We start from the raw sequence: 24228 nt of genomic DNA, 5'->3' as shown, positions 1-24228 counted from the left end.
CCCGTGACCTCACACTGACAGAGCACGCTCAAGTCATTTACAGTTACTTCAGCGATGGACGGCATGAAGACTCTGAAGTGAGTCGAGGCTTTTGATGAATTACAGCTCCACAAACATGTTCAACATGGACTTCTTTATTGATTGTAATTGTTTTTTGGCAGAACTTTACTGTTCATGATAGGCCCTTTATAAATATGTGTACAGCAGACAAACATGTTTGGCTAAAGAAACGGACACATCTTACATCACTAATACCTAATCAATATCTATCAATACCAAACATCTGGGATGGAAAAATTAAAAAAGACTGAATCTTTCATCAAAAGCAGCAGTCTGTTATAAATCCCAACAATTACCTTTCAGACGAATATAATCACAAACAAAACCTGGACATAATCTAATCGGTCTACTCTTCCCTGATATTGATGAGAACGAGAGACAAAGAAACGTTTAATGAACAGCAGAAACATTAAGACAAGTTTGTGTTCAAATATGAGAATCCTATAACAACAACCGGCATCATGAAGGGAATGTGAAGGCAACGTTACTCCATCACCATCCAGAGTGACCATAAACCGCTTCAAACACTCGTCAGTGCTCTCGTGTCAGGACAGCTTTGGCTCGATGCCGTCTAGAAGCTGTGTCTGAGATCAGACGAAGCTCTTCAATGCCACGTCATCTAAAGATCTGCTCCGTTCATCACGTCTCCTCACATACTTCTATACCTTTACAGTGATTTGCTGGAGTTTTGAGAAGCTAAGTAAAAGTTCTGCATCTTTCATTTTTATGAACTTAAGAGTTTGAGTAAATGTTGGTAATCGATGCTGAGAACAGCTGACATATAAGCCTTATATCTATAAAACACATGCACAGACACTACCTGCTGTTTAATGTTAAATGTAGCACCTACAGAAGGAACGCTCATGATGGTTTTCTCCAGGATTGAGACTATAAAAAAAACTCAACATCAACTGAACCTGAAGCTGCTGTGTGTGAATGTGTTCAGTGCATATGATAAAACCCAAGCCTTCCTTCATCATTTCACACAGAAATAAACACTCGCTGCTAGAATAGCTTCACTAGACTTCTACATTCGGTCAGATCACGAGCAGGAGAAAAGCACTGATGTGCGGTCATTATGCTTTGATAATGTAGCAAATCTCATGTAAGACAATCCTCCGGAGATCAAGTCTCTGATGCAACAATAACTGCACTTTCTCATCTAAAACATAATAAAAAGGGAAGCGAGTCCACTGAGAGATGGATGGTTTAGCACGTCTCAGCTGCAGTCCACACATGATTAAAGTGACGATAGAGAACGGCTCATAAGGGCACATTATTACAGTAATGATTATTAATAAGCACAGACACCTGCCACTTTAAAACAGTCCGTGTTTGCGTCTGTGTGCTTTTGTAACTCAGTAGTCACACGTGCGGCTCCATGACTGATCCTGAAGATTTCAGAAACAAAACTTTGAATTTGGTGGAAATTTAGGGAAATTCTGAAAATAAACAATTAGAAAACAAACAAACAATCCAATGAAACCCAGTGAGGAGATTCTAGGCCGTGGTTTCCTCTTCTGAGGCCTTCATTTCTCGTTAATCCACCTTTTTTTCACTCTGACTCTTTTGTTCGATCTTCTCTCCGTCTTCATCCTCGTCTCCGGCCGTCAGCTGTTGCTGCTCTTCCTCCTCACCCTCCTCTTCCTCGTCTGTGAAGCCGTCTCTCTTCATCAGCTCCGTGTCGTCGTCGGACTCGGCCGTGCAGATGCCGTAGCACATGAGACTGATGACGCCTAGCGGCAGACCGAAGAGAAAGCAGCCGAGCAGCGGAGAGCTGCGGAACACCGACTGCAGACCAGACACAGACCATCAGACTAACGAGACACTAACGAGCTTCAGCAACCACACTCATACACACCATTCACACACTGAAGCACCTCGCTGACCTGATTCACACACGCACACCTTTCGATGTTAATCTCAAAACATTTGTTTTCATCATCTTCAACAATCAATATTTTCACGATCAGACCCACCATTATTTATAAACAGATTTTTTTTTTTCAATTTTGTAATTTTCTTGTCATATTGTTGACAATGAACAGCTTGAGGAATAGCAGTATAATGTATTTGCTATGGCTGTTTATCTCTAAATAAACACTTAAGCAGCTCATATTCTTCACGTCTATGAAGTGCTATTGTGGGAAAAGACAAAACTACACTGAATCTAGAGTCTCCTCTTGAATCACATTAGCTACTGTAGTAAATAAACTCAGACTCCAGTCAGCATTAGTCTGAACTTTGTTGCTGTTTACATTTCTGCTAGAAGAAAAAAACAATGATTTAATTAAAGGGAGGAACATGATTTCAGTCAGTACATGAACATCTATTTACTAAACATTACATATTCAATAATGACTGATTTAGGTTTGTTTTCTGAACTGGGCTCACCATTATGGTGGATCTGGCATCGTACGCCACGCGCTTGATCCTCTGGAAGAACCCGTCTCCTCCGAACGCCTGTCGGGAAACACAGGGACAGAGCCGGATCAAGAGAAGTCCAGCAGCGTCTGCTTTCAGAGAGGGATTCTGCTCTCGCTCTAAAACATTAAAGCTCCTGTGTGTGGCACTTACCGTCCAGACAGACACATTTACAGAAGCGGCTTCATCTCGTACAGCTGTGAAAACCAGACCATGTGTGTATTTCGTATCTAAAGAGACGTGATCCGTCAGTGTTTTAGTGTATGTGACTGACGCACCGGAGCGCTGCCGTCCAGGACGCTGCTGAAGAAGCGCAGCAGCTGCTCCAGATCCTCCACAGGCTCCGGCGGCACGAAGTACTGCTCGTTTGAGGTGTTGAGGATGATGATGCTGGGCACAGACACCTCGCTGCGGAGGAAGAGCACTCAATCATTCACAGCGGACGACAAAATGATAAAAACACTAGTATATTCAGCAGCTAAAAATGGTGTTAAGTCAGTTATTTGTATCTTCTGCTGTAGTGTGTCAGTAGAAAAGATCGGTTTATATTTCCAAACATTCATTAGCCATTAATTGTAATAATCCAGTGAGATGTTTGAGATCTGATCTGATCATCATCAGTCTGTCTGGAATGACATGAAGAAACTAACCTCCTGCAAAGCTCCTGAGAAACTCTGCTCAAGTGCACCGAGGACGAAAGCTGCTTTAAACAAAGCATGCTCACAACACATGTTGAGTTAATTTAGTTAATAGAAGTTAATTGATAAAGAAAATCTATTTATGACATTATTTTTGTCAGCTTCCTCATTTTACAGCATTTTTACACAAGTGCCTAAAACTATTAACAGCACTGTAGCTTTGCAGGAGGTTTCTTGAAGCGTCTTGGAGACACAGTTCTTCTGGATTTAGTCTCAGTTTGTTCTGTTTCTTCATGTCATTCCAGACAGACTGATGATGATCAGATCAGATCTCAAACATCTCACTGGATTATTACAATTAATGGCTAAATGAATGTTTGGAAATGTAAACTGATCTTTTCTACTGACACACTCCAGCAGAAGATAGAAATAACTGACTTGACACCGTTTTTAGCTGCTGATAATACTAGTGTTTTTATCATTTTGGCCAGCGCTGTATGTCACAGTAATGTTGTATATCATCACCCTCTTCCCCTAACCTCTGTGCAGTCTTCAGTGAAACTCACCCCATTATCAGGCTGTTGATATAGTCGTTCCCGTCCATGTGTCCGAACTGGAAATCCCTGGAGGACAGCATGAGAGACACATCTGTAAAACTCTTCTGATCATTGCAGAAACACAGAGTACAGACAGAAACAGCTGCTGATTGTCCGGAGCGTGTTCATCTCTCAGCTCTAATGTCTACTCTATGCTATTCTAGAAATAAAGCAAAAACAGAGCAGCTTTAACTAGACGGTTAACTAGCGATTGTCTAGTTGGACCAGGACAAACATGACAAGCTTTTGGATATTTGTCCGTCCAGATTGAAAAAACAAGACAAGAACACAATATATCTGAGGGGTCGAGCGCTAACGACTCATATGGACGATTACTGGACACAACTGAAATATATCTTGGCTAATATAATGTGCTTTTTTACTGTAAACAAACTCCATCTTGAAACTGAAAGAGAAGTTCAAAAGCCTTCTATAAAATGTTTACTGTCATAATACGTGATAATATGATGTGGTGTATATATATATATATATATATATATATAGATTTCAGAGTAGATGAATCATGTCATAGGAAAATTTCAAGTATGAAGCTGTCTGTATACATATATACTTACAGTTCATATTACAACTAGGGCCGGGACTCGATTAAAAAAATTAATCTAATTAATTAGAGGCTTTGTAATTAATTAATCGAAATTAATCGCATTTTAATCGCATATAAATATTTGACCTGAGAACAGTGAGAAGTAAGTTTTTTTTATATGGATTTTTACATTTCCCATCCACAGGGCCAACCAAAGCGGTCTCATCAGCTTCTTTGTCCATGTTCACTGTGGTTTGTTTTTGTCTGTTTCTCAATATGCGTTCTTCAGCGATCTTGCGTCCTTGTGTTCTCGTTCTATGTCATCATTAACCGTCGAAGTTCAGTTCCAATTCTCAAGAACGCAAGTACAGAGGATGCATGAAAGTGCCCGGATATGTTCTTGAAACTGAGGATGCATCGAGTGCAGACTTGAGAGAATCGAGCCGTTAGAAATCCCAGAAGACGCTGTGGGTGGCCGGTGTACGGAAGCCTGTAAGCTTTAAAGTCGCTCTCACAAATACTTAACGGCTCTTCAAGTTGAAAGTAAACATTTATCGTTTTGTTTTGGTTAATTTTAATAAAGTTATAAGACCCGGAGAAAGTCTGCATTTTTATTGGCATATTAAAATTAATCTTAACAGTAAAACATATAACGCTGTAACATAAAACAATACAATTATATGAAAGTAATATCTATAATAGTATGAAATGTTTTAATAAGTTATGACATTTTGTAATATTTATTGTTCATTGGCCGTTTCTTATGCTGAGAAGCATAATAGTCAATGTACCCACTATGAGTTAACCGCTGATTTAAATAGAAGAACAGATTAAATAAAGATGATGGACATCCTCAACATCTTCCTGTCAATCAGAATAAGCATGGCTGCGTCCGAAATCGCATACTTCCCTACTATATAGTATGCGAAAAACAGTATGCGAGGCGAGTAGTATGTCCGAATTCATAGTATTCGAAAAACAGTAGGCGAGAATTACCCGGATGACCTACTACTTCCGCCCGAATTCTGTAGTAGGCATACAATGAACACTTTACTATCCCATGATGCCACGCGAGAAGAGGCGTCATATTCGAAAAATGGTGGAAGGTGGCGACGCGGCTGTTTTCAAGTGCAAGTACCTCAGGGACAAACGTTGTTTATTGTGGTTAAACTGCACTTGTTTAAAATAATCAAAGTAAACTGCTGATTTATTCAAGTTTAAACGTTATAAATCGATGAGATTACTTCGTGAATCGGCTGTAAAAGGTTTTTGTTTCTATTCATTCTCTCTCTCTCTCTCTCTATCTATATGTATGTATGCGTATGCATTCATTCAAGTTTATTCATTGATTCATGTGTCTTTTGTTTGTCCTGTGTATTTTTATATGTATTAATTCATAACAATAAATTACTTTATTTCGTTGCTCCAAATCAGCCTTTGTCACTGTGTTCATAGACGTGTCTTTTTATTCTGAGGTAAAACTTGCAAGCTAAATTGGTGATTATACTTGCATTATTTGATAAATATTTTATAAGCTGTGGAAGAAGGCATGATCTGCGAGAAGCTGACCTATGCCTCCTCTGAGCTGTCGATCCAATCAACGTTAAAACGGCGATGAAAACGGTAAGAATTATGAGCAACATTGCTGAAGAGTGGGCTCTTTAAATTTTCGCGCTGTTGTGACGACGCATGACACGTGACAACATGAACATGGCGGATGTAGTACGTCCGAATTCCATTCATACTACCCTCATTCATACTATATAGAACGTACTGTTTTAACGGTCGAGAAGTACGTTTGAATTCAAATGTAGTACCTACACAAGTAGTATGCGATTTCGGACGCAGCCCACGAGTCTGTTGGTGAACCTCTTTGGTGGTTCAGGCACAGCTGTCACAACACACGGGAGCGGCGAGCTGTCGGCTAGCATCAGATCCAGCGCACTGATCGCCAGACCCCCGTCACTTTGCGGTCAGTTAAGCAGGAATGCAGTACATCTCAATTCTCATAAGTGTGCGTTCTGTGTTCTCGCGTCCTTCCGAGTTCGTTCTTCCAAGGAAGCTTGGCAAGACCGGTCTCCACGAGAACGCAAGTGCGTTCTTGGAATTGAGAAACAGAACGCTAGTTGGTGCTCCAGTATAATCGGTCCGCCGAAACGCATCCAGTGAGAAACGTTCCGCGGTGCAAAAATAAGTGCGATTAAAATGCGTTAAAAAAAATTAACGCGTTATTTTTGTGTAATTAATTAATCTAAATTAACGCGTTAAAGTCCCGGCCCTAATTACAACACAAGTTTGTACAGTATTTGTAATGCGCTGCAGCATGTAGTAATATGATCATGTGACCACACATGGAAAACTCAAGGGGTAATTCATGTGGTTTTTCTTTGAGGGTAAAAACAATGATACGTAATCTCAGGAAACTGTATGTTTACAGTAGAAGCTCTGAATAAAGATTACTAAGCTGAAGAACAGAAGCTATGTTATCTTGATCTAGAGTGGAGAACAGCAGCTATGTTATCCTGATCTAGAGTGGAGAATCGGAGCTATGTTATCCTGATCTAGAGTGGAGAACAGCAGCTATGTAATCTTGATCTAGAGTGGAGAACAGCAGCTAAGTTATCTTGATCTAGAGTGGAGAACAGCAGCTATGTTATCCTGATCTAGAGTGGAGAACAGAAGCTATGTTATCTTGATCTAGAGTGGAGAACAGCAGCTATGTTATCTTGATCTAGAGTGGAGAACAGCAGCTATGTTATCTTGATCTAGAGTGGAGAACAGAAGCTATGTTATCTTGATCTAGAGTGGAGAACAGCAGCTATGTTATCCTGATCTAGAGTGGAGAACAGCAGCTATGTTATCCTGATCTAGAGTGGAGAACAGCAGCTATGTTATCCTGATCTAGAGCGGAGAACAGCAGCTATGTTATCTTGTCTAGAGTGGAGAACAGAAGCTATGTTATCTTGTTCTAGAGCGGAGAACAGAAGCTATGTTATCTTGTTCTAGAGCGGAGAACAGCAGCTATGTTATCTTGATCTAGAGCGGAGAACAGAAGCTATGTTATGTTGATCTAGAGTGGAGAACAGAAGCTATGTTATCCTGATCTAGAGTGGAGAACAGCACTATGTTATCCTGATCTAGAGCGGAGAACAGAAGCTATGTTATCCTGATCTAGAGCGGAGAACAGGAGCTATGTTATCTTGATCTAGAGCGGAGAACAGAAGCTATGTTATCCTGATCTAGAGCGGAGAACAGAAGCTATGTTATCCTGATCTAGAGTGGGGAACAGAAGCTATGTTATCCTGATCTAGAGCGGAGAACAGAAGCTATGTTATCCTGATCTAGAGCGGAGAACAGCAGCTATGTTATCCTGATCTAGAGTGGGGAACAGAAGCTATGTTATCCTGATCTAGAGCGGAGAACAGAAGCTATGTTATCTTGATCTAGAGTGGGGAACAGAAGCTATGTTATCTTGATCTAGAGTGGAGAACAGCAGTTATGTTATCCTGATCTAGAGTGGAGAACAGCAGCTATGTTATCTTGACTAGAGTGGAGAACAGAAGCTATGTTATCCTGATCTAGAGTGGAGAACAGCAGCTATGTTATCTTGATCTAGAGCGGAGAACAGAAGCTATGTTATCTTGTCTACAGTGGAGAACAGCAGTTATGTTATCCTGATCTAGAGTGGAGAACAGAAGCTATGTTATCCTGATCTAGAGTGGAGAACAGAAGCTATGTTATCTTGACTAGAGTGGAGAACAGAAGCTATGTTATCTTGACCTAGAGTGGAGAACAGAAGCTATGTTATCTTGATCTAGAGTGGAGAACAGAAGCTATGTTATCTTGATCTAGAGTGGAGAACAGCAGCTATGTTATCTTGATCTAGAGTGGAGAACAGCAGCTGATGCTCTCACCTGTTGAACTGATCCCTGTGTTCAGTAGCAGCTCTCTGGATCAGACCTTTCAACCTGAACAATCACGGATCGGTTAAGCACAGGCAAACACTGACCTCACAGCGTCACATGACACACAAACCGTCTCTGTACCTGCTGCTGCGCTCCGTCACATCTTTCTCATCAGTAATGGCGATCGCCACCAGTTTACCTGAGAGATGAAGAAACCAGAACAGTCTCCTGATCAAGACAGACACCTTTTGCAGAGACAGAAAAAAGGCTTTCAATAATTCTCATTCATCAGAAATCCAGTCTAGGCTATGAGTTTGTGTAACGGTGTAATGTATGTTTCATATATGATCATAAGTCAATGTATGATCATTTCATATAAAGCTCACACTCCACGACTAGCGGAAAAGACTGAACTCAACACACTTAAAGACTGTTTCCATCGACTGGAGCAGATTCTAGTCTTTGACAGTCAAAGTGTTACCGTTTTTTTCTGCTATGCTGGTGCTGTTCCTAATAAATGTCTCAGCAATGTGTCTTGAATATGATTTGCATTAAGTCTGATACTTCGTTCTTTTTGTAATGAATGCTTGAGTAGACACATTTCATTAGCTAGGCCTATGTCTTTTCCGTTCGCTTAATTACTAGCGCTATTTTAAATGTTTAGTCAAGCAACAATATATTAATAATCTCATGTAGGTCTAAAATCAGGGATTAAAAATGAATTGTTACATTTTCCTGAGGTTAGAATGAAATAAAACATTACTTAATAAATGCAAGATAATGTGATTTCCTCATCCATTCAACACAAAACTATATATATGGGTATACGTGTGTCCTATGGTGTTACGGAAAAATGTTTAAAAAGAAGATAAACCTCGCTCATGCTATTTGTAACTAAGAATGAAGATACATTTTTCTCATGTTATTTGTATGTTAAGGTTTTTTTTCCCTACATTTTTGCTGTCACACCACAGGACACTAATTTTTTATTTAATTCTAATTTTTATTTGTCAACTTTCCATATATATATATATATATATATATATGACAAAATTGCTCTGTTGGCTGTGGAGTCAAGACATTTCTAAATATGATTAAAAGATGAATATGAGACAAAACTACAGATTGTCACATTTTATTATTAGCCGTTTCAACACATACATGTTTTACTAAATAAAAAGAGCAGCACTTTTAGAGTTCATCCCTCTATCTGATGAGAGCATAAGTATTGGAGCAGTTGCCTCACAGGTCTTTCTAAGTGATCAGCTGTGTCCTGTTGCATTAATTCTTCAGATATTAAAAGCAGGGAATGTGTCGTATCAGTTATATCCATTACTTCTGTATTCTGAATCTTGCATTCGATGATGACACACAAACCAGGATGAAGACGAGGGAGCTGACTTTGAGAGAAAAGAAAGCAATTTGGATGCTAAAAGAAAAGAGGAAGTCAGTTAGAGCTCCAGAAAAAACAAAGGACATGGAGAAATCAAGAGTTTGGAAACCACCAGCGACACCAGCAACCAACAACGACCTGATCGGCTGAGAAAACAACAGTAGTTGATGACAGACAAATCATAAAAGCTGTGAAAATGAATACTAAAAGACGTGTCTGTAAAATCACCAACAACTTCCAGAAAGCTGGGGTGATGCTCTGACAATCTACTGTCCTCAGGAGACTTTGACACAGAATTACAGATGCTACACAGCAAGATGCAAACCTCTGACCAGCACCAAACATAGAAAGACAAGATTAGAGTTTGCAAAAAAGCACAAAGGTGAGCCAGAAGAGTTTTGGAACTGTGTTTATGGACCGATGAGACAAAGATGAACCTTTATCTAAGTGATGGGAAAGCAAAAAAAACAGGGAACTGCAATGATCCCAAGCATACAGCCTCATCTGTAAAGCATGGTGGAGGTGGTGTCATGGCATGGGCATGCATGGCTGTCTCTGGAACAGGCCCTCTCAACTTTACTGATGACTTAATGTATGATGACAGTAGCAGAATGAATTTGGAAGGGGACAAAACCATCTTGCCTACCAATATTCAAGAAAATGCCACCAGATTCATTGGGAAGTGCTTCATATTGCATCAGGATAATGACCCAAAACACCCGGCCAGTTCAGTCAAGGAATTTATAAGAGCAAAGAAATGGAAAGTGTTAGATTGCCCAAGTCAATCTCCAGATTTAAATCTGATTGAACATGAATTTCAGCAGCTGAAGAGGAGAGTAAAGGCAGAAACTCCCCAAAACAAGCAACAATTGGGATTGGCTGCATTAAAGGCTGGGAAAGTATTTCAAAGGATGAGACCAAGAGTCTGGTGATGTCTATGGGTCACAGACTCACTGCTGTGATTGTGTGCAAGGGATCTGCAACTAAATAATAGCTTTTAATCTTTTATATCTGCCTTATGTTCAACTGTCCCAATACTTATGCTCACATCAGATAGAGGGATGAACTCTAAAAGTGCTGTTGTTTTTATTTGGTAAAACATGTATATGTTGAAACGGCTAATAATAAAATGTGACATTCTGTAGTTTTGTCTCATATTCATCTTTTAATCATATTTGTAAATGTCTTGACTCCACAGCCAACAGTCTTTACTGTCTTTACTGGTCCAATACTTTTATTTGGTCATATTCATGACTTTGTTTTTAATGAAAACTTTGTTTTTAAATATGTCTTAATTCTTTTAAATGTATACATCATCTGAAAGCTGAATAAATAATCTTTCCATTGATGTATGGTTTGTTATGATAGGACAATATTTGTCTGAGATACAACTATTAGAAAATCTGGAATCTGAGGGAGCAAAAAAATCTAAATATTGAGAAAATCTCCTTTAAAGTTGTTCAAATGAAGTTCTTAGCAATGCATATTACTAATCAAAAATTAAGTTTTGATATATTTACGGTAGGAAATTTACTAAATATCTTCATGGAACATGATCTTAATATCCTAATGATTTTTGTCATAAAAGAGAAATGTATAATTTTGATCCATACAATGTATTGTTGTCTATTGCTGCAGATATACCTGTGTTACTCATGACTGCTTTTGTGCTGCAGGGACACATATAGATGAATGGGCTATTCATTATGTTCGTATATTCGTTATGAAGAAAATAACGAACAAGTATAAATAACAAATAACGAATAGGCTAAATCGTTAGCCTAGTCTATTTTTTATTAAGTTAATTTAAAAATCTTTATAACAAATTGAAGTTAAAATTGAAGAAAAATGGACTTAGCCTGTAGTCTACAGACAGGCCTATAGAATAATTATATTTTTTCTTAACTTTTATTAGACTGCAGATCGAAATAAAATAATTCTTGATAATCTTTAAAATGGGAGAAATCACTGACATAATTTAGGTTATACTTTCTTCGACAGCAGAAAAAAACGAAACCATTTAATTTGCAGTGTTAACTTATGGATTAAAAGAAAGTCAAGAACTAAATCATGATAAGAATAATCAAGATGTTTCTTGTAATCAAGGAAACAATATTTACAATATAAACACATTATACAATCTCTGGTATCAGTCGCAAATATTAAACATGTTTAAAAAAATCTTTGTGAAAATGACTGGCAACAACTGGTTCTTGAATTCTAAGATTATAATCTTTAGACACCACACACTATGGGACTTTTTCTGCTGACTGCGAACAGCGACTGAGCCGTCCTCAAGACCAAACTCCATTCATAATCGCCTGACGGTCCTGTAGTGTGTTCTCCGCTTAACCAACACAGTGGAGAAATAACAATCATTTCCAAAGTATGTTCACAAATGTGGTTGCTCTAGGGTTAAGCTGCTCAGTGTTTAATTGAATACGGCAGAGCTGTATTACCGGTCTCTCCCAGCTCATAGAGCGTGAATCCATCGATCGGCAGGTAACTCTGGAATCGCTCTCGGTTCACCCAGGATGACAAGCTGCCGTCTTCATACTCTGAAACACAACAACCATCTTACTACAGAGACAGAAGACAAGCCATATACATCTGTGACCAATTCACTGGTCAAGCACTGCACAAACATTCATTAGATGCTTTCTTCACGTACCATCATATGTGAAATAGCTTCCATCTTTGAAGACGACCACTGAAGGCAATTCATGCAAAGCCACAGACTGCAGCAGAACAACGCATTTCAGTGAGATTTCATGTGATTGTTTCAAACACAGCAGACTGGATAAATCAAACCGCAAGCAGAAGAATCTGAAAAGGACTCATCTCACCTCTGGTAAGACGTCTTCAGACGCAGAGAAGAAATGGGTGTACACAATGAGCTCAGACGCCACCTCTATGTACTTCTCCTGAAATCACACAACAGCAAAATGAGCTCCAATGATGAGTTAAAGAGGTGTGTGTTTGTAGAGATGAAAAGGTTGATGAAAATGAGTGCAACAGCAAAAACACTCACTAAGGTTTATGGACAAAAAATGTAAAGCTTAGAGATAACAGTGATTGCAGATTGTCGTCTCATCAGAAGATCTGACTGCTTAGATTAGATTAGATTAGATTCAACTTTATTGTCATTGCACATGTGGGTACAAGGCAACGCAATACAATAGAGAAGAAGAATACAGCATAACATGAGGAAGGAGAGGAGAAAAAAAAAATCCCCATACTATGCTCCTTCGGGAGTAGTGTGAGAACAGGAAAAACACCTCAGCAACAAAAGCACAATCAATACAGAGACACAGGACTTGCAGGGGGGGGGGGGGGGGGGGGGGGGTAATCCAGCTCAGACAAGCAGCCATCCGGACCTGCAGCCTCTCAGCGCTAATCACAGACCCGCTTGTCAGAGTGGCGGTACAAAGCGGCAAAGGCGTTGGATGGGGGTTTGGGAGGTGAATGCATATCTGTATATATGTGCGAATATGTGTGTGTATGTGAGTTCGTGTATTTGTAGGCCTAGAGATCCGCCACGCTGGTATTCAAAACAAGTTGTCTCAGTCCACAGATTGTGATAGCGACACAGCAACTGCCATGGAAACGGCCTTGATCGGGACCCAGATGGAGTCGACAACCAGGTGTCTGTGGGAGGGGTCAGGAAGCAAGAGCGTCTTCACTGCAGTGCTCTTCCGGGGGTTGTTTCCAGCACGACCTTGTCCGAGAAGCCGGAAGAAGATAAGATTGCAATTGTTTGGTCTTGGTGCGAGCAGCTGCATACCAATTTCACAGCTACTCTCTTTGTCCATTCTGGTCTCCAAAACAATAAATTTTTCTCAGCACAGCCGTGAGCTTCTCCGTGATAAAATCCATATTGCGGTTGATAGTTTCAGTCTCAGTGCTGACCGCTCTGCCCAGTGCTTCAATCATGACGGGCAGCCTTGTGAGGCTTTGGACAGCTGTTCTCGTCTACTGAATTCTCTGATAACCCAGGGCAAAGCCTAATCCAATCAGCAGAAAACCCGTTATCATGGTTCCGAATAGGTAGATGTCTTCAATGTCCTCCACGGAAAGAGCCGCCAGACACACGACCCGCCATCTCTCCCATGCGTCCATCGTGTAGCCAGCTGCGAACGTCCCGTCCGGACAATTGGGCTCCCCCGAACCCAGGGCTCTTGTAGAGAATATGGTGTCAATTGCATTGAGAGACCAGTTGATCAAATCCATGATTTTTCGGTTTGGAGAGCAGTGCAGAAAGAGTCTCTCAAGTGTTAGACAATAGACAAGACGAGAGAGCAAGCAGGGAAGATAAGGGGTAAGGGGAGGAGAGAAAAAGCATCCGCCTTCGCTGAGAGGCAAACGAGTATTAATACTCGTTTGGCTCTCTGTAATACACAGCATTTAGCCGCACTTGTGCAGATGATGTGAGGCTGGTTAGAGTTTCTGCTGCATCAGCAGTGTGTTGTGTGTATAGGGCCGTGTTTCCATCCGGGTTCATGAGGAACTGCAGGGTTTGTGAGTTGATGGAAAGCTAATAATGATAGTGTGATATGGGTTGGTGTGATTGTCCAGTCAGGAGTCTGATGACCTGTGTTTGAGAGTGAAGTGTCACTGTGTTCATTTACATGCTGCTCCACATCAACATCCACATACAAGAGCTCGACTCGCTCTTAACGGCCATTCAGGACAATACTGTGTGTACTTGTGTTAATAAATCTGTGAAGTTAGCACAAATCACATCTGCTTTGTCATTATGAGGTAAAATTGAAACAAATTAGCATAAGGCGGCAAGATAAAACGTGAGATAAATGAAGGGCTCTGGACACTGAATTACCTGTATAATGGTTGTCAATGAAAGAATTCATTTTCTATAAAAATACTAACACTAGTTATTTTTCTGATATTAAGCACTTTTCTTAATCAGATATGTTTTTTGTAATGTCAGACACACTGATAAATGGCGCTATCTGCTGGGTGTGTAACTGCAGTGCTTACTTGTCCAGTTACAAGACAAGAAAACAAAACAATCAGTATTGATTAGAGATGCACCGATCGACCGGACAGGGATTCTCCGCATGCTCGGCCCACACCTGTGACCGGCCGGTTGGGGTGGGCGCTATATCTGTATTATACCGTGGATATCGTTACATATTCATGGATTCGTTGGATGGACAGACAAAGATTATTTCCCCGCGGTCGTTACTGCTGAGTTGAATCAGGTGTGATTGATACAGGAGACATGCAAAATGTGCAGTGCCGGGGAGGCTCCAGGAACGCGTTTGGGAACCCCTGCTGTAACACATTCATAAACAGTCACTTTGTTTCTGAATGAATCAGCTGTTTAAATGAATCGCTTGAATGAATGACTAAATGACTCACTCATTTGCTGCCATCTACTGGTGGTTTGTTTTACATATAAAAGTATCATTGCATTTTCCAAACATTTCTTAATTGTATGTTCAAACAAATTATTTAAAATATTATTCTTATTACATTTACTTATGCATTTGAAATTTTGCAGTGTAAATGCATTTATGGCACCTCAGCTTCATCAAACAGTCTGTAAATACATCTAATGTCACTCCAGATGCAGCTTCTGTGTTTGCTGCAGTGGAAAGATAGAGTTTGATACAGATTTCATTTGAATGGTAAGAACTCTACAGTTTTTTATTATTCTAACAGAATTAATTGATACAATGTATGAATTTGATTTGAAAGATGACATTTAATAAAGTTAAAATTGCTTATTTATAAACATATTGGGAAATGACATCTGTTTTGTCGTGGGGAAGTCGTGGCCTAATGGTTAGAGAGTCAGACTCGTAATCGAAAGGTTGTGGGTTCGAGTCTCGGGCCGGCAGGGATTGTAGGTGGGGGTAGTGAATGTCCAGCGCTCTCTCCACCCTCAATACCACGACTGAGGTGCCCTTGAGCAAGACACCGAACCCCCAACTGCTCCCCGGGCGCCGCAGCATAAATGCTGCCCACTGCTCCGGGTGTGTGTTCACGGTGTGTGTGTGTGTACCAATTTCGAGTATGGGTCACCATACTTGACAATACGTCACGACTTTACTTTACTTTACTTTTTTTTATATACAGCAACTAATTTCAACCTCTTTCCAGTCACAGAGCACTTTATTTTGTTTAAGTGAGAGAACATCTGTAACTTAGTGCAGTTTGGGGGAAGCTGTAATTAGAGATGCACCAATACTGAATTTCTCTGCCGATACCGATAGCCGATTATTCAGAATGATATCGGCCGATACCGATAGTTATGTGCGAGTTAAAAATTTGATGTGGTCGCATTTGTGCCAGTGCGTGGTCTGCGCTGCTCCAAAACGTCTGCTCCGCTCCATGCATAAAGCGTGCGCTGCAGAGCTGGCGCACAGTGCAGCAGGAGTAAGATTTCTGATCATGTGAAGAGAATGAGAGGGGCGCTTTGAATGAGTGCTCTTTGGGAGCAGAGTCTGGTTTATACTCGCCGCGTCAGCACCAGCGGCAAAAATTATGTGAATACTGAGGAAAGGATGGCGGACAGGGCAGTATTTGGTTTTCAAGTGAAAGTAAAATAAAAGACTGCTTCTTAAACCAGAGAAGGTGAACATGTTGGTTTTGTCTTTGCTGTTTATCTCATGTTACGCTATGGAGGCTTTCTTTAAATGTTCTTTATTTATTTGATTCCTCAGTGTTTACTAAACGTTCTGGTGTAGCCTATGCCATGCCTCGTCTTATTCCTTTATGTTAGTTACATTATATAAGTTAGTTTGTAGCGTACCGTTTTATTATTTTTGTACATTTTAGGCTTGCTGTGATAGACGGTGCTGGCAGCGGTGTTAAGCTGCAAGACCGGTTACATCACTTGCCCACCGCGGCACCGCCTCACTGTCATTTTGATTTTTTATAGTAATAATTTAGTTCAGTTAGAGGACACTACAATAAAAACTGAACGTGCACCGAATGAACAACAGTCGCCCATCACAGATCAGATTTCATTTATCACCTGAGGAGAGTGAGTTGAGCTGACTGACAAGAAGAGTGAGGTGAAAAAGACAAGACAATGGCGGAAGAGAGTTTCAAAACAAAATGTAAAAGCACCCGTTTTAAAAATAGTTTGGATTTTGAAAAGCCTGTTGACTTCTGCCATTAATCGACATGATAATGGAAGTTTTTTTAAACGTTTATTTCTCATTTATTTGGTTCCACAATATTTGCTGATTTTTATTTTATTTAAACTGTGTATTTTTTTTTTTCATTATTTTGCATCAAGGTGCATGCAACTTTCTTAATCGTTTCGCTAATAAACGATCTACGTTTCAAAATTATTTGTTCCTCATTCTTTACTGATTTTTAGTTTTGTATACCTATTTAAACTTGTGTAAGCTATTTGTTATTTTATATTAGGCATAGCATGGTGTATTTTTATTAATTTTGTTGTTAAAAGTTCTATGTTCTATGTTGTATTTTGTTGTTGCTTGAATTAAATTCAAGCAATTGATGCCGAATTGCTGCTAATTTAAAAGTGAACGTAAAATGCGCATGGCGCTTGCAGGCTATTTAAAACCGAAGGAAAGCGAGGAAAAGAGGGAAAACTCAAACAACCCCCCCACATACTGTAAGCCGCACTGTATGTTTCAACATCTTATGAAGTACTTTCATGTGTATTTTGCGCTATAACTTATTAAACTGGAAGAGACTTGAACTGGGCTGCAATAGCGATCTGTCACGTCACATTTAAAAGCGTCAAAACGGCATTCATTGTTTGTATTTCGTGATAGAATGTACAGGATTTGAAAGCTGAGAGTTTGTTTCTTATCAGAAGAAAGAAAGCACAGAGCTCATTGTAATTATTGGATGCGAGGCATGCTATAAGTGTTTGGTGTAGAGAAAAACTGCGGATCTGGCAATGCTGGCTTGAACTACGGGTGATTCATCTGGCCAAATAGAGCCTGCTATAATGTCGCTTTTTTAACTGTTAATGCCTTATTGTCACGTTAATTTTGACAGCCCTAACTTCAACAGAGATTTTCCTCACTCACAGTATGACCTTTTGACTGACAGGATATAATTGGCCCTGATCATCGGCTGATTTTGAACAATCGGCCGAAGGCCAATAGTGAAATAAATAGATTTTATCGGCCGATACCGGATCTGTATCTCTAATTGTAATGTTTAATCATTTATTTTATTATGAAAATAAAATTTTGCATTGACAAAAGTAGATTTCTGTTTGTATATGCTGTCAATTATAATTCTTAAAAGAAAATCAGAATCTGCAAAAATCGGTATTGGCAGGTCACACACAAAACTGAATCGACCAAGAAAGTTGCAATCAGTGCATCTCTAGAATTGATGAATCTCTAACTGAGGATTATCTATCCATATCTAATCTATTCGGTTTGCTCCAAAATGAATACAGTGTGAAGGAACATCAAATAATATTAATTTAGTTATTAAAGGAGACACACACACAGCTGATATTTCAGCACACTTTCACATGTTAACTTTAGTTAAGTGTAGATATGAAGACGGATTGAGCAGCTCACTTTCAGAGGAGATTCGCCTCCGACATACACAAACAGCACACTGTGCCTCTTCAAGACGTGCTCAAACATCTGTCTGCTGGGCAGCGAGCGCACGGCAGGCCTGAAACACACACACACACACACACGATCATCAGAAAATGACTTTCCTAACCTAACCCAGCTTGCTTCAACACACTCGCTGCGTCCCAATTCACCTCCGTACACTACTAAAGCATGCACTGTTTTTGCAGATAAAGCATGTGCAGCAGAAGAGCAGGGAGGTTTTGGCGCAAACTATCACATCATAAGCGTGTCGTGAAACGCTGCAGGAATCTGTGGGTCTCAACCCTCTCATTCCTCTCTCAGACACTACCTAGGGTGGAGAGCATGTGAATTGGGATGCAGGGACTTTTCTAGTAATCCTGATGCTCTTGATCAGCTGTTTATTTAGGGATCTGCACATAGAAGCAGGACCGTCCATCCCTGATATTTAAGATCGCAGCTCAATCTGATGACAATATACTGAGAAACTGATATATATGTAGTGTTTACTGCACTGTTAATCAATACTACTCTCTACACACTTTCACTTTACTAAGGCCATATTCACAAGAGTTCCACATAATAAAATGTTAACTTTAAAAAGGTAGGAGTGTTTAATACAATAATTTTGTTTAATGTGAGCTCAAGTCAAGTCAGCTTTATTTATGTAGCGCTTTTAACAATACAGATTGTGTCAAAGCACTTAACAGTATCAGATTAGAGGATAGAGTGTCAGTAACGTATAATAATAACATTAAACACTCAATTTTCAGTTAAAGGCATTTCATTATTGAATTCAGAGATGTCATTGTCTAGCTCAGTTTAGTTTAAATAGTATCTGTGCAATCAAATTTACGATAATCGCTAGAAATGAAGTGTCCCCAACTGAGCAAGCCAGAGGCGACAGCGGCAAGGAACCAAAACACCCTCTGTGACAGAATGGAGAAAAAACCTTGGGAGAAACCAGACTCAGTCGGGGGCCAATTCTTTTATTGTTTATTTATTGATTTTTATCTCTATTACTCAAGACCAGTAATAGAGGTGAGACTCTGCTGCAAAAACACATCATAGGAAACAATGCACAGGTGGTTTATAACCGTAGTTAAAATAACATGCAATAGCTTTTAAAGCATTAACAATGCTTGGAGAGAAAAAAAAAACCTTTAAAGGTTTCAAATTCAGAAATATAGCTATAGTTTAGACAGTATCTTATTTAGATTCTCACCCAGCCACTCTGTTGGCAAACTCGATAATGTCATCTTTGGTTCGTGGTCCCTTGTAGTTATATGCCAGCTCCCCCTTCAGCCTGAGAGAGAGAAACACTCATTTAATCAACGATAAAAATACAGAACAATCCACTGAATCAGTGACTCATCATACACCATATGAACGCATGACTCCACGACACGCATCTAAAACACGTAATTCACACCTACAGTGGGTATAAAGGTCTACAAACCTGCAGTTTTCAGGTGCATACACCGCTAACATAATACTGAAACACTGAACCCTAATCCTGAAGGTGCACATGCTGTTACAGCAGGACTCTGTGTGGAATTAACCAATCACATTCAAACTCTTACCAGTCATCATTTAACTCATTTTTATTTTATTATTATTATTTAATTAATCAGTGATTCACTTTAATAATTGGCAGATGTTTTGGCAGACAACCTTCAACTGAGTCTATTCAAAAGTAGTGAAAGTGCATTTGCGCACACTTTTTAATTTATTTAATTTCTTATATTATTGCTTTAAATGGCACGCTGGGGTTGACAGGCAAGCGGTTGTAAAACTCCTTAATAAAGAAATATCCGTTTGCTGTGTGTTCACATTATTTTGACAGTATATGTAACTGTAATCTATAAATACTATAGATGATTAACCCTCTGCTGTCATGTTAATGATGCAATAAGTGATCACCCAGCAACTGGTGTGGTGCAGCAGCCAAACAAGAGCATTTCCTCTGGTAACAGATGTACACAAGACTATTCCAGTCTCCTCCAGAGAGCGAGAGTCACGGACTGATCCAGCAACACACAGATCTGAGCTCTGCTTCGCCTTCAGAGGCTGGACGAGGTTATGACTGACAGATATCAACCCCAGCCGGACCATCAAACCAATCATATAGATCATCAAATAAATATATACAATTATATAAATGCACTTTTCACATTTGCACATTTTCTTGTGAGAGGGACTCTGGGACTCTCATTAGGATAATTGTTAGCCTCAAGAGGAATTTCATCAGCACCTCGGTCCCCAGACACCAGGCCCGGGTCTGACGGGATTCACAGACACACACACACATTCTCTTCAGTACTGACAGAAACACTGACAGCAGTCTGATCCTCAGTGAGTCTGAATCAGACGCTCAGCTGAAACACACACTCGGGGCAGAGACCCGCTGCACATTATACTCACTCATAGCACTCAAATTATCAGTGGCCGTGACGGACAATGGCCTTTTATAAGTTATCGTAATCTACCTTCTTGTGAGCCTCTTTCATTTTCAGACCACAAAAGGAGAAACGCCTGCTCACACTCGTCCATACAATGACAGCGAATCACAGAGTGATCCCACATCAGTTCTGGAGGCAAACAGCAGGGTTTGGTGAGAAACAAGCCGAAGTCAGTCAGCGAGAGTGTCTGAGTCAGCACTAATACACCGCTCAGATCTGCTTGTGTTTTCTGCTTCATCATGACTGTGTTTCCAGAGCGAACAGCCCCGAGATCCCAAACACTACAGTTCATTTACTTATGACACACGCTTTTTGATTCTTTGTGTAAATAGTGTTGTCTAATGACTGGATTGCATCCTTTTTACTTTTTGGATAGGCGACAGATTTTTTTATAAAAAAAGTTGTCTGTACGTAACATTTACTCGTGCAATGTTTGGATAGATTCTGAAATCTGGCACGCTTATTGGGACGGTCCTGATTAGTATTCTGACGAGCCCCGGCCCGGGAGGTTCATTATTATAACAGAACCTGTGGAGCATCAGTTCAGTTCTTCAGCGAAGCGCTGCTCTATTCTTCAGACTCCCGTCCTGCAGATCAATGCTTATAAAAAAAGTTGGCCATTGATTATTTAACTGGTTAAAAGTTGTTATCAATAATAATTTGGTTAATGATTTTTGGAAATAATGAATTTTCAGTGAAATGATGTTTCTTTGCAGTTTCTTGGTTGTCTATAGTAAGGATTTAAAACAGATGAATGGTGCAAATCCATTTGTGCTTTGTGTCAGAAGTAGTGAAATATAACATCAGTGCCCTGTCAGGGATTTGACATCTGGTGTAGAAACATGTCCAATCAGGACTAACCATTATTCTACACGCTTTCTTAAGATCAGTTAGTCACCAGATTGTTTGGTCAGCCCACGACTAGCTGATTTCAGAGAAAGCACACATCTGCACATGTGTACCAGCGTGAGAGGAACGCTGGAGAAAGACTCACAGTTTAATGGTGGGATATCCTCGCACGCCGAACTCTGACGCCATACCTGCATCTCACACACACACACACACACACACACACACACACACACACACACACACACACACACCCTTCAGGAACATGTTCATATCAGCAGCAGAGAGATCTGAATCATTTGTGTTACTGTAACTGATGAAAGCCCAGTCTAGTGTTATACCAGATCACAGATGCACCATATTATCATGCATTTAATATCATCACAATTTAATAAAAAACATTGAAAGTTACTAATTAAAACACTTCCTTTTCCACAGTTATTCAAAGAGTGAGTAAATGATATAGCGAAAACAAGCAAAGAACATTATAACTGACTCCAGTGATTAATTACAGCAATTATTTAAGCTTTAATATAGTTATTTCAAACACAGTGTGTTAGATTGCTTCATCCACACGCGTGACTGCACAGAGTATATCATGATAGAGTCAAGCATTCATGGCTGGTTCTCACCTGAATATGCGGTGGCGTCCATTTTTCCGACTCGGACCGGCGACCCCGAGCGGGTCAGCTCTGCTCCCACCTCCAGCCAGATCGGCTCCAGCTTCTTACAGTACCCACACCACGGCGCATAAAACTACAGCACAACACACAAACGATCAAACACTCACACACACTCACACACACTCACTCACACTCACTCACACTCACTCACACACGTTGGTTTTTGTGTTTTATGGGGACTCTCCATAGGCGTAATGGTTTTTATACTGAACAAGCTGTGTGTGCTATTGCCCTACACCAACCCTACACCTAAACTTAGCCCTCACAGGAGACTTTGTGCATTTTTAGATTTTCAAAAAAACACCATTTAGTATGTTTTTTAAGCCTTTTGAATTACGGGGACATAGGCAGTGTCCTCATAAACCACCTTCATATTGTAATACCTCTGTCATACCCATGTCATTATACAAATTTGTGTCCTCATAAACCACACACACATGCACACACACACACACACACACACACACACACACACACACTCACTCACTCACACACACACACACACACACACACACACATTAGATCATGTGTGTTTGACTCACATCCACCAGCCAGACGTCCTCCATCCTGCTGTCTTTAAACCTGAACAAGGAAGACAAACAAACAGGATTTACTGGAGGAAACAACAGCACAAGAACAGCAGAGTTATCAAGTGCACTGAACAGTGGACTACAGCGCTCAGGACTCAAGAACTGCTGATAAACCGGCTCAGTGTTTATATCTAGATATCTGTCGTGCAATGTTTGGATAGATGCTGAAATCTGGCACGCTTATTGGGACGGTCCTGATTAGTATTCTGACGAGCCCCGGCCCGGGAGGTTCATTATTATAACAGAACCTGTGGAGCATCAGTTCAGTTCTTCAGCGAAGCGCTGCTCTATTCTTCAGACTCCCGTCCTGCAGATCAATGCCTTCATTCTTCTTTTGTATCTGTAACTCATGAACACTGGCTTTGCTCTTCTTTGTGTTCTTCTGGCTGCTCGCAGCTACGCCATTAATCTTGCACACGATATTCATGATAATTGAGCAAAAATACTGAAATAAATGTGCAGTGGAGCGATAAAGCAGCACAACATACAGCAGAGGTTTTCTCTCATGAGAGCATACTGAGCTCACTATAACATTCATTTATCATGCAAACGCGTTAAACATTTGCATCTATTTACATTAAACTCATCTATTTATTTTATTACATCTATTTATCATCAAATAAAGATGATCATCATATTCAGAGCACTGAATCATCTCATCCTTCAACTTTCTCTCAAACAGAACAGCTTTTTGATCTTTTAAACTCATACCAAAGAAAACTAACGAGGTTTCCTCAGTCAATGCTTCATGACTGAATTAAGCAATGAAGAACAGTCAGGTTTGCAAGAGAGCCTCAGTAAATGATGAACACACACAGGCCAGTGCTTCATATTCACACCTGCAGCTGTCAGATACTGTATGAATATGAATATGAATATGAACCGAGTCAAAGCATCGGATCTTCACTCATGCACACTGCGATAAACTCAGGACTGTTCACACTGAGCCCAACTCTGTCGACACTTCTCGAAATATTGCACACATTATGATAATAACTCCGAAAGAATATATTACAGGAGAAGGAATATCTCACGTGTCATCGAGGTCCTGCACCAAAGCAAACGCGGAACTGAAGAGAAGAGAAGAGAAAACTGCAAACACACACATTAACAGCGTCAGACGCCGATCTGACTGATGATGATGACTGATATAAAGAGATATGAGAGATATAAAGAGTGTGCACCCGCTCTGAGCAGCGCCATGGCTCCGAGTCAGAAGAGCATCAACAGGAAATGCGAACAGCAGCAGCGGCGCATGCGCAGTGACGACATGCGCTTCCGGTCAAGAGCTGAAGCTGCGTCCGATTCGCTCTCGTTCCCTAAATAGTGCATGACACGCAGCACACTACATAGAGAAGGAGCATTCGACACTGACTTAAATAAGTTATTCGCGAAAGCTTCATATTAATAGAATGCAATGGTCTGACTCCAAAACAACAACTTTCTCACTTATCTCACGTAAAAAGTAATGTTTTAAACAAGTGTAAAGGTAAAAGGTCACAACATTGTAAGCACAC

General features: G+C 40.1%; 1 protein-coding gene across 2 annotated transcripts; it reads right to left on the bottom strand.

The window, feature by feature from the left end:
• Positions 1 to 114: 114 nt before the first annotated feature.
• tmx3b (thioredoxin related transmembrane protein 3b) lies at positions 115 to 23981 on the bottom strand. 2 transcript variants are annotated; one of them, XM_079409815.1, is made up of 16 exons: positions 23896 to 23981; positions 23746 to 23803; positions 22664 to 22703; positions 22071 to 22194; positions 21584 to 21629; positions 19353 to 19433; positions 18107 to 18206; positions 12407 to 12484; positions 12232 to 12298; positions 12020 to 12118; positions 8309 to 8366; positions 8177 to 8230; positions 3689 to 3745; positions 2763 to 2892; positions 2455 to 2523; positions 115 to 1851 (listed from the first exon to the last, which is right to left on the bottom strand). In XM_079409815.1, the coding sequence occupies exons 1-16, from the start codon at positions 23912 to 23914 to the stop codon at positions 1600 to 1602; spliced, it is 1332 nt and encodes a 443-aa protein (XP_079265941.1). In that variant the 5' UTR covers positions 23915 to 23981; the 3' UTR covers positions 115 to 1599. The 2 variants fall into 2 exon arrangements, with proteins under 2 accessions (XP_079265941.1, XP_079265942.1); XM_079409816.1 differs by having other exon boundaries at positions 23727 to 23803; positions 23896 to 23917.
• Positions 23982 to 24228: the final 247 nt, after the last annotated feature.

The sequence above is a fragment of the Barbus barbus genome (assembly GCF_936440315.1).
Source record: "Barbus barbus genome assembly, chromosome: 46".
NCBI lineage: Eukaryota > Metazoa > Chordata > Actinopteri > Cypriniformes > Cyprinidae > Barbus > Barbus barbus.
Note: the sequence above shows the minus strand (reverse complement) of the source record. Positions and strands in the feature narration are given on the sequence as shown.